The 13,602-nt window shown below is 39.4% G+C and overlaps 1 protein-coding gene across 2 annotated transcripts; it reads left to right on the top strand.

The window, feature by feature from the left end:
- Positions 1–701: 701 nt before the first annotated feature.
- LOC141804370 (LIM/homeobox protein Lhx8-like) lies at positions 702–12,839 on the top strand. Of its 2 annotated transcripts, none has more exons than XM_074688757.1 (8): positions 702–881; positions 2,602–2,754; positions 5,645–5,766; positions 6,318–6,538; positions 8,833–8,936; positions 10,169–10,264; positions 11,144–11,324; positions 11,941–12,839. In XM_074688757.1, the coding sequence occupies exons 1-8, from the start codon at positions 855–857 to the stop codon at positions 12,015–12,017; spliced, it is 981 nt and encodes a 326-aa protein (XP_074544858.1). In that variant the 5' UTR covers positions 702–854; the 3' UTR covers positions 12,018–12,839. The 2 variants fall into 2 exon arrangements, with proteins under 2 accessions (XP_074544858.1, XP_074544857.1); XM_074688756.1 differs by lacking the exon at positions 702–881 and adding an exon at positions 1,825–2,374.
- The last annotated feature ends 763 nt before the right edge of the window (positions 12,840–13,602 follow it).

Below are 13,602 nucleotides of genomic sequence, written 5' to 3'. Positions count from 1 at the left end.
TTCCTGGGCTAGATAAAGTCCTTAAAATCCTAAAAGTCTTATATGTTTAACTCAGATGTCAGAGCAACATTGTTTTTATTTCCGACTTGGTTGAAAATAAGAAAAAAATGGGGTAAAAAGTGTTTCTTACCACTTTCTTCCTGAATCAAATTTTCAGATGTGTTGTAACATGGAATAGCCCATTGAATAAGAAGGGAGGGGGAGTACCCAAAACGATCATTAAAGATTAAGCCTTTTGATGCATTTTGAAGCATGTGAAGTAAGATTTAGAAAAAAGAAATGCTTTCAAGTGAAGAGAACTTCATAAATCCGTTTTTAAGAGATGCTTTGGGGGCCCCTGGGAATCTTGGGGCCCCAGTCAACTGCCTGTGTTTGCCTAATTGCAGCTACGCCCCTGTGTAGGACTAGGGCTTCTCACAGGAAAAGCGTGACATAATTCATGTTGAGCAGTTTCTTTTAAACTATTGTGACTAGTTAAATGAGATTCTTTCCTTGCTACTTAAAAAATACTGACATATTTGTTCTGAACCCATTTTGATAAATGAATAAAGGGAAAATTACTTAATAAATTGACCTGCAGAGGAAACCTGAGCGCTCATTAAGGGCGCAGCGGGCGGGTCCGTGGTCCCCGCGGTGGGCGGCGCGCGCGCGGTCCTGCTTTAAATGACATGAACTAAAGTTTTGGCTCGGGGAGACGCTGAGCGAAACACGTTTACAGAAAAAGCAACAAGTCTGCCAGGCTGGAGTACAGTGGACTGTTAATAGGGAGAAACCCCGGACTCTGCTGCTGTGGAGCAAGGACCTCAAGCTGAACTGTGGGATGTACCGGGGGAGCGCGCAGATGTTCTGAGAAGATGTTTAACTCCGTCTCCAACAGCGGGGTGAGTTGTAACACAGCAGGCTACTGTACACTTGATTGACCCAGCATAGACCTAGCTAAAATATGAAAATGATTGAACTGTAGATATTGCTTGCAAGAAAATTAGCCTACATTTTTTTGCAAACTAGAAACAAAACAAAACAAAACAAACAAACAAACAAAAAAACGTGCATTTTGTGTGGGCTGTACTTATAAATTTGTACAATTTTGGAAAGAAAATTTTTCTCATGTCGCCAATTTTTCATCAAACATTAGGCTCAGTTTTGCGAAACTGCACCATAATCTCCGTTTACATTTTGTACGGGAACGCCAAATTAAGGCCTTATATTTTTTATTTATTAGGCCTTTTAATATAATACGCACTATTATTATTATTATTATTATTATTATTATTATTATTATTATTAACGCTGCTGATGTTCTGGGTTAATGATTGATTCATATAGAGCCGTTTGGCTTTTAAAAACAAACAAATATTAACCCCATAGCCGTCTAAAATTACAATTATTTAAAATATCTTTTCTAAACTAACAACAGGGTTCATATTTGCCGTCACATTATTATTTTAACATGTCATAAAACCAAACACAACAAGCCTAAAACTAGACCTAATACAAATAAGTAGCCTTAAATATGTTTGACATTTGGCTTTTGTTTAATTACGCAAAAACTGACAGTGAGAGTTCATTTAAAGGTGTCAGGCACAGGTAAAATAAAAAAAAATGTTTTTACATTAGTCTGAATATTTGAGTTTTATTCCGTCCCCTCTCTCCAAACAGTGATTTAACAGTAGACTACAGTAGTCTGCATCGAGGAAGATTAGGCAATCCGAGGCTCCACAGCTGCCTACAATGATCAATTAGGCTGTGGGGTCTAATAAAACCCAGGTAAAGCAATCCTGTCATTGGGACATATGTGAGGTTTTAGTGTCATGTTTTGGTTGTTTTATTCTGTTTTTGTAAAATACAGGTCGCATATCATGTATACATCGTCGGGTTTTCTTCTTCTTCTTTTTATGGGGCAAAGTATCCGATAGAATCCTTCAGGAGGTGTCACTCTGCGCACGTGGCTAAGAGGACGGCTCATTATCTCTCGCGCGCGAGCAGCTGAAATCATTCAGTGAAAAGGTCAGCTTCACCTGCGGACGCGACCTGTCCCCATTTTCCTCCAACTTAGAAATATTTCTAAAGCAAAAAACCTTCAATGTGTGCAAATATCACAGCAGAATGGAGATGTAACACTCAACCCACCTCCAAATAAATAAACCCAGCCACAGAAATGTTTGAGCCCATACAGGACGTTACTTTTCGGGAAGAACTCTGTCGATGTGAGGCGTAATTACCTCCATCACCATGAAAATACAGTGTGAGGGTACGGCGGCTCACTCTGTCGTCAGTGGGCATCATGGACTTCACTGACAGCGTGTCGGAGGGAGAAAGGCAATCCACCGAGGCTGTTTTCACTCAGCTGCAGGCGAACCTGTTTGTCGACTCAGTAGGTGTTTGAGACTAAATGTTGGGTTTGCTCATAGTTTATGGGCAGCGTTGGTGCCGAAATAACAGTCGAGGCATACTTGTCATAATGTTTGTCCCAATACCCAACCAACCTCGGCGTTTATTAGCGTTTAAACCTGTAATTAATAAGCCAGACCTGACAAATGGGACAAATATTGATTTAAATGTTTTGGTAAGGTGTCCATTTTAACCCGTTTCCTCCGTCAGGGTTCCTCCGGGCCTGAAGATCTTTTCGACGAGGACTGCTACTCTCCGTCCTCCCTGTCCTCCTCCTCCTCCGTCCCCACTGTGACCTCCCTACCGGGGAGAACTCTGTGCACCTCCTGCGGCCAGGAGATAGTGGACCGATACTTGCTGAAGGTTAGCTTTGACTATATTCATTCAGGGTTTTATTCTGACGGCTTCATTCTTGTCATTTGGGGTAGAAGTGTCTCCAAATTCTCCAACTGAACCCTTTGTATGCCGCTCTAGACCAGGGGTGTGCAACCTTAACTTTGATAGAAGCCATTTTGCCTCAGCTCATCTGGATTAAAGTCATATCAGAGCCAAAAAACTACTTCATCTTCACAATAAAGACAGTGAAGTGGATAAAATTCTAAAATCTAGTAAATAATCATCTAAACAATTCGGGTTTTTTTTGCTATTAAAAAATCCTAATTGTGATGTAATAGTTTATTTGTCTAAAAAACAGCAAAAATTTAGAAATTTAAAAAATTAGAAATAAAGAATGGAAATTGAAATTTAACAAATTTGTAAAAAAAAAGATTGACATTTTTGAAAAAAATCTTGAATTTTACTATCACTCGACTCGGCATTTTTTTCTTTGCACTGTCTTGCTACATATAAAGCATGTGTTTTGAGCTAGCATGTTGACAGTTAAATTAATCTATCCACACAGAAGTAAAGTTTGTATTTTATTTCAGATTTTTCTTTTTGTAGATTTAATCATCTTCCCAGGGGTGTGAAACTTGAAATTGGCCACAGGTGCATGGAAAGTTGGTGAGCTGTTGATGTAGGAGGTGAGGTAGAGCAATGGCAGGCTTTATTGACAGATGTGGTGCCTATTTAGGTTAACAAAACGTTAAATCATCATTTTATGAAGTGTGAGAGCCTTTTATCATTAATACCCTCTGTAAGAAAAATAACAATTGTTTATTTCCAAGCTACAAGGAGCCACTGCAAAGGAGTCAAAGAGCCACATGAGGCTCCAGAGCTTCAGGTTGCAGACCCCTGCCCTAGATTGGAGGATATAACAAAACTTTTTACAGTTTTAAAATTTTCCTATTTTTAGTGTCCGCAGAAGGGGCTAAAAATAGTTCCCTGCCCCATTAAAGGTAACATTTCAGAGTAATGTAGTCTTATTTTATCTGGTATGTTGAATGGTTGTTATGTGGTTTCTGTGTACATTTAAATCAAGCTATGCTACTTGCTTCAGAAAATGATGAAACACAAATTATGCACACTAATGTTACCAGCTATTTATAATCATTATGATACATAAAATGGTTCAATGGAATCTGTGGACTTAAAGATAAATATAAACCTCTGAATTTTCAAATACCAAATTTCCAATATAGTTTCTAAACTTAAGGTAAAATTGGACTTTCACTTTAGGGAATAAATCTCGCTTTTCTCATGGGGCCAGGAAATGTCTTGTATTAGCAACATCTCTCAAATGTTCACATTCACTGAATACTGTGTATCACCATGCTTTGAGGTTTGTCACAAGGTTTGCAAGAATCAGATCCATCGTTGAACTTTGTACTAAAAAAAAGGTGAACTGACACCCCTGTCTGTCAGAAGATCCACTCATTAGTTGACTTTCTAAATAAGACTCTACTTGGTTTGGTCCCATGACCCTACCTTGGAATCCATCTTGTCAGGAACCATGGACGTTATGGTCTGTGATCCAATGACTTCCTTACTCTGCATGTCCCTCCTGTCATCACAGAATTGAGGAAAAAAACATTTTGTTGTGCTGCTCCTTCTGCATGCTGAATTAAAATTGCCAAGCCTGATCCATCTTGACAGCTTTGTTGAAACTCTTAGAGCCAAGGAACTTGACAGCATCAGGTTTCATCTCAGTTTTCAAATCAGATGGCGCGCCTTTTTGATTGTAAGAATTACTTTGAGTTGTTTGTTGTGTACTTAGGAATTCTACTGCCTCTGGGCCAGGTCACTTTGGCATAACAGATTTTATAACCCAGTAAGCTCTTACCTGGTTAAACAAAGGTTAAGTAAATAAAACATGAAGCCAGCCTGAATATATAGAAGAATTTAAAAGTCATTCCTGTGATAAATACGTTTGAACTTGAGTGCTTATCTGAGAGCTTACTTCTCATAAAGTGACTTAAATTGTGAAAATGATGTGAAGTGTAATTTTCACAAAATTTCTCAATTAAAAAAAAAGCAAAAAAAAAAAAGCATATATTTCACCCAGCTCCACTCAGATTCTCGACTGCACAGCCTCTGGCTGTACAATAGCAACTCCTCTGACAGGAGTATTTTGGCTTCAAAACCGTACAATGGTAAAGGTGGAGCTGTGCAATCCACTCTGTTTAAATCTGTTTAAAGTTATGCAGATTGGCAAATATATATGAAAATATGTGCACGTATGTGTAGATATGATGGTAAATATGTGTTACTTTTTGGGTGCTGTTTCATAGCAGGGCTTTGCAACACACTGCAACATGAAGCAGCTCCTCTCTGGATGTCAGAGGATAAAAAGTGTTGATAAATTATGAGTGAAGGAGGAAAATTATGGCGTAAAAGCCTAAAGATAGTATTGCCCAATTTAAACATGATCAGATGCTTTTGAGACTTTAAAGCCTTGCTTCAATGGAAGTCCTTCCTCTGTCATCTCTTTGCATAAAATGGGATTTGGATGGATTTTCACAAGCAGTTTTGTTGCAGCTCTTTAGGTTTCTTTCAGATTTTAAGACACTTTTGACAAAAGAAACATTTTAGATACATACATCAGTTGAGGATGTAATTGTAATCCTGTATGCTGTTTGATGCTGGCTGGGTGAGATCCTGGAATATTTTTAATAGTTGTCTGTTGATGTGTCTGAATGATCCCGCGAGAGATGAGTCAATTTTATTAGACATGAAAATAAGATTGATTGGAGTCCAGTTGAAAAACTTGGCCATCTAAATACTAACTTTTTGAATCTCTTTAAAGACTTCAAAAAACCTACAGTCAAATGGTTTCACTCAGCTTTACTGATCTTATCTATTTTCTCCATCAAAGGTAAACAACTTGTGCTGGCATGTTCGCTGCCTCTCATGCAGCGTGTGTCAGACATCTCTGGGGCGACACGTGAGCTGCTACATCAAGGATAAACAGGTTTTCTGCAAACTAGACTACTTCAGGTAGGTCAGCCCCATCACAGGCTTATTTCAGTTTTTAAAAAAAAACATTTAAGTCAGGAAAAGATGAGTTTTTTAGTTTAATTTGAAGTGATGGTTTTGTTTTTTGTTATGATAGTCAAGGTGAAAGTATCTGTAAGTGATATTTGTGTTTATTTTTTAGTGAATGGAGAAGAAAAGCAGTGTTTTTCTGGAGGAGTGAAACAAATGTTAAAATGTTTTTTTTATCACATTAATAAGAGAACTAAAGTAGGATAGAGAGCTTCTTTCCTCTCTGCCAGGTGTATTGTTGACATCAATATGTTAAATTAAATGTTTCCTGGGACATTTTGATGGAGGGATAGAAATCTCAAAGTTGAAGAAATGCAGTCAGCAGTGCTGCATCACGTCATTGCATTGTGTTATTACCTTGTGTTTTCTTTATCTTTAATAAATAACTGCAGGAAAAAAGCATGAGGTCATAACCTGGTTTTGAATATCTATCACTACACAACACTTAAAAATGAACCCCTATCAAACTTTGTCAGTAAGCTGTCTTGACTCTCTGTCATCAGGAGGTATGGGACTCGCTGCGCCCGTTGTGGCCGTAACATCCACTCCAGTGACTGGGTGCGCCGGGCCAGAGGCAGCACCTTCCACCTAGCCTGTTTCTCATGCACCTCATGCAAACGCCAGCTGTCCACTGGGGAGGAATGTGGACTTCTGGAGAACAGGATCTTCTGTAGACCCCACTATGACGCCATGGTGGAGAATATCAAACGAGCCAAGGAGAATGGTGAGGATACGCTTGGTGTTTATGGTAGTAAACTGATGAAAAAGGAAGAAGAGCCAGGTGGAATGATGGCAAGAATTTCAATGAGGGGATTCTGAAAATGACATAAAAATAATTAAAACCCCATATCCTAAAAAAGTGGCTGCACTTTGAAATATAAAACATTTTTTTGTTTATGACAAAGAGAACAAGTAAAGGACCAGGCAATCTGACTAAAAAGGAGTATTATACCTTCCCATGCTTTAAACATGGACATAAAGTAACAATGCTGGATGTGCAGACTGAATGTGTACAGATTTTCAAACCCCTACATTTTTATAGGTTGTAAAAATCCTTGAATCTGTCTGTAAACTGATCAAAACAATCCTTACTTATATAGCAGTACGAGATCTTCATGAGACTTGCTGAAATGATGGCCTCCAACAATGAGGTCTGAAAGGCTTTCAGAGGACTGGAGCAGGATATAAAACAGCTTTTCTGTTGTATCAAGACTCAAAGTAGAAATGGTGCAGTAAGATGATTGCGCTGGTCAGTAACTGTCCGGTCCTGGTGAAGTTCTAATGTACCTTCAGTCAGTGGAGCCAAATAAGTGATTGAGTTAACAAAAAACAATCTGCTCATTCCTACTTGTTGATGTTATGTCACTTTCAAAACTTAAAAAGAAAAAAAAAGCTATATTACACAAAGAAGTATACATTTCTTAACAGGAAATAAATAAATATCTTTTCTGTTCCCTGGCTTGATTTTTATTTAGATAGTACACTGATAAAAAAAATAAAGGGAACACTTAAACAGTATAGTGTAACTCCATGTCAATTACACTTCTATGAAATTAAACTGTCCACTTAGGAAGCAACACTGATGACAATCAGTTTCACATGTTGTTGTGCAAATGGAATAAACAACAGGAGGACATTATAGGCAACTAGCAAGACCCCCCCCAATAAAGGAGTGTTTCTGCAGGTGGTGACCACAGACGGCTTCTCAGTTCCTGAGCTTTCTGGATGATGCTTCGGTCACTTTTGAATGCTGAGAGCTTTCACTCTAGTGGTTGCATAGACGGAGTCTACAACCCACACAAGTGGCTCAGGTAGTGCAGCTCATCCAGGATGGCACATCAATGTGAGCTGTGGCAAGAAGGTTTGCTGTGTCTGTCAGCATAGTGTCCAGAGCATGGAGGTGCTACCAGGAGACAGACCAGTACATCAGGAGGAGGGCAACGACCCAGCAGCAGGACCACTACCTCCTCCTTTGTGCAAGGAGGAACAGGAGGAGCACTGCCAGAGCCCTGCAAAATGAGCCCCAGCAGGCCACAAATGTGCATGTGTCTGCACAAAGGGTCAGAAACAGACTCCATGAGGGTGGTGTGAGGGCCTGATGTCCTCAGGTCGGGGTTGTGCTTACAGTCCAGCACCGTGCAGAATGTTTGCCATTTGCCAGAAAACACCAAGATTGGTAAATTTGCCACTGGCGCCCTGTGCTCTTCACAGATGAAAGCTGGTTCACACTGAGCATATGTGATATGCGTGACAGAGTCTGGAGACGCAGTGGAGAACGTTCTGCTGCCTGCAACATCCTCCAGCATGACCGCTTTGACAGTGGGTCAGTAATGGTGTGGGGTGGCATTTCTTTGGGGGGCCGCACAGCCCTCCATGTGCTCTCCAGAGGTAGCCTGACTGCCATTAGGTACTGAGATGAGATCCTCAGACCCCTTGAGAGACCATATGCTGGTGGTTGACCCTGGGTTCCTCCTAATGCAAAACAATGCCGGAGTTCATGTGGGACATCATGTCTCGCTTCATCCACCAGTGAGCCTCATTTCAGCTTGTTTTAAGGACATTACATCAAAATTGGATCAGCCTGTAGTGTGTTTTTCCACTTTAATTTTAGTGTGACTCCAAATCCAGACCTCCATGGGTTAATTTCCGTTGATAATTTTTGTGTGATTTTGTTGTCAGCACATTCGGTTATGAAATGAACAAAGCACTCAATAAGAAAATTCCATTCATTCAGAACTAGGATGTGTTATTTTAGTGTTCCCTTTGTATTTTGAGCAGTGTATATTATCTCTAACTTAAATGTATTTTTTATGTTCCTGTATCCTCACCACTGATTGATTTTATGCAAAATTCCCTATCTGACAATCTCTTTGCATATGAAGTGCCATGCTCCTGCTTCCTGAAACTGAAACTGAAAAACAGAGTGGCATATATTAAAACAGACCCAATAGTAGGTGGTTTGGAAAACAGATAATGTGCCTGCCCCTTTTTTAAGTTGACTTGTATTATTTTCTTTAGAGCAACCCAGAGCAGAGGAAGACTCGGGGAACAAGGAGGAGTCCAGCACCATGCCCAGACCTGCTAAGAGGGCCCGGACCAGTTTCACTGTTGACCAGTTACAGGTACTGCCCCCCACTGACTGTAGCCTTTACAGCTAGCTTCAATAGCAGCCAGAGGTAGTCTTACATTGTGATGTTTGTTGGTATTTTCTGCCCTCTGGTGACATGGTTTGGTACTGCACTGTGTTTAAAAACACTGACTGTTTTCCAAACTGCCTACTACATACTACATGTAAATGTAGATGTAGTAGGCACTACATACTACCCACTGCTGTCATTTGTACTAGTATGTAGTCTTACTGTTGGGTCTGTTTTGTAGGACACTGTCACACTGGCAAACTGTGCTGAGCTTAAGCACGCTTCAGCCCTAAAGCACGTTTTGAATGACCAGTGTGACCACAACTGTGTCGTGCTTGAGCACGATTTACTTCTCTGCTTTGGCACGCTTTGGAGAGGTGGGCTTCAGCACGGTTTACTTCATGCAGGAGCACAAGCACGCGGACAGCGTGTGATCCATGACGTATGATCGCCGCGAGCGCATCTCTAGACAATAATTTTAAACAGTAGCAGGGTGTTAGAGGGCTGTTTTGGGCCAAAACGACTTACAATATGTCAAAAAGTCCCCAAAAGTTGTAGCAGTGCTCTCTGTGTCTCATTGTGCTGACTCTGATGAGATTGCGCTTCATGTAAACAGACGCTTCACGATGACGTAGGTGTGCCATGTGCATGTGAGATACCCGCTAAGGTGTGGTTCATTTTGGAGTCATGTGACTGCTGGCCGTACTCTCCAGTTGGGGGGGGGGGGGCACAGTTTGGATGGCCAGTGTGATTACACCCGTAGTGAACTACTCTGGTTTCTGGTTTCAGAAGCAGAGCTACAGACTATGTTTTTTTTTTTTGCCTAAAAATGTACGAAACAATCTATGAGCAGATCTCAGCCTTGAGATTCTAATTTTCCAATAGACCAGATTTTGCAAGTTTTTGCATACTACCTACTACATACTGAATTTCAGCCAAAATAGTGGGCACTACTCGTACAGTAGGCAGCCACTTTGTAAAACAGCCACTGTATCCTCTCTATGTGTAACTTCATGTTACTTTGTTTGTCTGTTGTTTTTATTTTGTGTTGTTTTTCTTAACTACATTGAAAAATATTTGCAAAGTGACCTTGAGTGGTGTGAAATATGCTTTTAAGTAAAATGTACTATTATTATTATTCAACTCTGCAGTGTCCTAATTGATCTTGACTGACATCTAAACCATTCATCTCACCTCTCTTTTCTTCTCATGCACAGGTAATGCAAACTCAATTTGCCAAAGATAACAACCCAGATGCCCAGACTCTTCAGAAACTGGCAGAGAGGACTGGACTCAGCCGCAGGGTGATTCAGGTTAGTGACTGTTAGTGGTAGAGTTAGTGAAATACACATACTCCATCAGCTGAGAAGAGCCTGAAACTTGAAAGGGTGAAATAAGATGTCTCCAACACTTAAAGATAAATAAAATTCAACTTATTGCTACATTATTGTACTTTTAAATGAAATCATGCTCTTCCACTAATGCTTTAAAGGTACAATGCGTATATTTGGAAGGTTTAGCTGGGTTTGGTAGAAATGGAATACAATAATTGTAAGTGTTTACATCTGTGTGGAGTTACCTGAATATATAAATTGTTTTGACTTCAATAACTTAGACTGAGCCTTTTATATCAGCTTGAGGAGCCGGTCCCTTGCTACAGAGGCTGTTATGTTCTACCTCCATGGTTTCAAAGTGGCATAAACTAGTGATGCTTGTGTAAGTGAGTGGCTTCATGCAGCACACTGAAGGGAGAAGAGAGCAGTATTCATTGTGTGCAGAAGAGTTTGTATATCTGCTTTTGCAGAGCCAGGCACATATCTTTCAGCCAGGTAGTAATGAGCTATCAGCTTATTTACAGGTGAGATGGGGCTCTGTTATGTTTGGGTTTGCTCCCTCAAGCAACCTGCCGGCTGGCTGACAACAAAGCAGGGAGATGATTGTTTGGCTGGAGCTCAGAAGTGGAAAGTTTGGTTATTTAGTGTATAGAAAAGCAAATTACTTGTTTCCATGAAAGGAACTAGTATACAGATTTACTTCATGGTAGAATAAGCAGGGGTAAGGCAGTAAGGTTTAAATTGAGAATCTGACCACCAAATATCTCTAAGTAACCCCATTTCAACACACTGTACCTTTAAGGTAAAGCTGTACCAATATTAAACTTTTCCTCAGTTGTTGATCCTTTCTTTCCACAGGTTTGGTTTCAAAACTGTCGAGCCCGTCAAAAGAAATACATCAACCCACATCCCTCCTCCACTACGGTGATGACATCACTAACTCCTGGTCACATGACCCCACCTCTGATGGATGATCTACAATACACCACTTATATGTCCCCAGACACACCACTCCTGGCTACTTTGACTTACATGGATGGTAAGACACATTGCCAGATGCTGTATGGTTTCCTTTCCTAGATGTTGAAAAAATAAGGCGTTTGTGTTAAGCAGATTAGTTCTTTGTAGTAACCATGCTGCTAGGCAGTAAATCTTACGCTGATGGAGAGCCTGCTTATTTCTGCTTTTGAATGATGCCACAGCGTAGAATAAGCTGGTTTGCATTGTCAAAGATTTGGCTATTTTTTTGTGGGCCCGACCCACAAACTAAGCTGTGCTGCTCATCCTACAAAGACATGCTGCGTGAATGGTCGGATGCTATGACAGTTGGGTGACGGACAAACTCTTTCACACAAGTTCTCATTGATCAATAGGTGCCACAGGGAAGTCTGCAGATACTGATTAAAGGGACAGAGTGGTGATTAAAAGCCTTCATCACAGCTCTAAAGCACTTTAAGAACTCAAAGAACAGCTCTTTCCCTCTACACACTTGGCAAACTGTTGCTCAGAAACTGCAGGCCCTTATCTGGAGGACACATGTCAGCATTCTACTTAGGCTATAATGTGGGGTTATTGTTTTAAAACTTGATGTGCTATGTCCTCCATTCTTTCAATTCACATTCATGTTTGTTTTTCTTTTTCTTTAAAATTTCCAGTCCAAAATCCAGATCCACTTTTGCTTCAGCCACTCATCTCCCATTCTTTGACACAGCTGCCAGTCAGCCATGCCTGAGCTCCATCCTGCTTCCTCTGACAGAGGACACTGGTCAGCTGACCGGAAAATAAAGAGCAATTTCCCAGCTCTTCTGGAAAGATTAAAGAAGGATTGGATGATTAAATGTCTAAACGTTTAAAACAGTTTTTGAAAATGATAAATTTGACTTTCATTTCTCAATCTTTAAGGAGGCTCTTAAATTAATTTAGGTAATTGAATTACTTGCTATGAAGTCATGCTAGAAAGTCAAGTCAAACACCTTTGTTTATGAGATGAACCTTGTTTAAATGTATTTTATTATTTTTGTCTTTAATTTATTTGGAGAATGTAATACAAAGGGGCACTTTGAAAATGTAAACATAAGTGAAGTGAATGTTTTCAGTTGGATAGTATTAGGTTGAATGGTTGGACGTGTGTTTGAAGAGAACAAAAGTGTCACTTAGGCCTCATGACAAAAGAATTACGTTGTTTAGAAATGCTTTGACCGCCTGAGATAACACTAAGATTACTCTGTTTATTGACGATGATTTTTCTTTTTTCCAAGACATTTACTATCTGGACCAATCACCACTGCTGGGTGCAAAAGTTGATGTTCTCATAACGTGAATATTGTATCTAATTTGGATGTTTGCCATCAATATGGATGCTTTTCTGTAGACAATGTGTTAATCCTACCACAAAAAAGTGTAATTGCTTTTCTAGATTGGAAATGTTAAATGCCACTATGAGCCATGTTTGAACAGCACACTGGGAATAGATGGACTGTCTGATTTACTATAAAAGATACTGAAAATAAAAATTAATGGCTGCACAACAAAGTTTTTTCTTACAGTTCATACTTCTTTGGGTGACAAACTACAAGTATACAGTTTGCTTTTCTTCAACTTATGTACAATATCTCTATCCAAAGTGAGTGATCTCTTCACTCTCTTTTGTTGTCCTCCACTGTTGCCACCTGGATAGACTTTATCAGTGCTAATACGAGATACATACATTTTCCTCATAAAATTTGAGTTGCTGGCATCATTTGCAAAATGAGCAAATATTTCATAAAAGTGTCAGTTTCAAAATTTCTTTACCCATATCAGTGGTTGAATATATGACTGATCTACAACTGGGTTTAGTAAAGGGATCTTTTCTATTTATTAGTTTTAAAAGAAATAAAATGAAAATAAAAGGTTAAAGATTAAATCATTATTTTTGCCTTAAACAGTGTAACAAGCTGTACTAAAGCTGTGGCTCCAATTCTTTATTTTTTTCTTTTTTCAATTTGTGTATGCTATCCATTGTTTTCAAGCATGCTTTATGTCTGGTGTTTTTTGCTTGTATATTACTCCACTGTTTTGATCTGGTTTTGTGCTGAAACAGGTAAAGAGGGGTTTATTATAAAAGCCTAACATGAATGGGCAAATATTGTTTTATTTTATTTTCTTATTTATTTATTTACCTTCAGTAAAAGAAGTCAAGGTCAAAGGAACAAGTGCTGAAATGAGGCTTAAATCCAAAAATAAAATCTGCTTAGAATATGTGGGTATGTATTATTTATTAAAAGAACAGTTCTTAACACAAAATAGCTCAAACTTTTGATCACTTCTTTTGCTGT

Source organism: Halichoeres trimaculatus, unplaced genomic scaffold (assembly GCF_033239565.1).
Source record: "Halichoeres trimaculatus isolate MK-OKI-2021-1 unplaced genomic scaffold, fHalTri1.1 fHalTri1_scaffold_15, whole genome shotgun sequence".
NCBI lineage: Eukaryota > Metazoa > Chordata > Actinopteri > Labriformes > Labridae > Halichoeres > Halichoeres trimaculatus.
The sequence above is the reverse complement of the archived record's forward strand: the minus strand, read 5'-3'. Positions and strand labels throughout refer to the sequence as shown.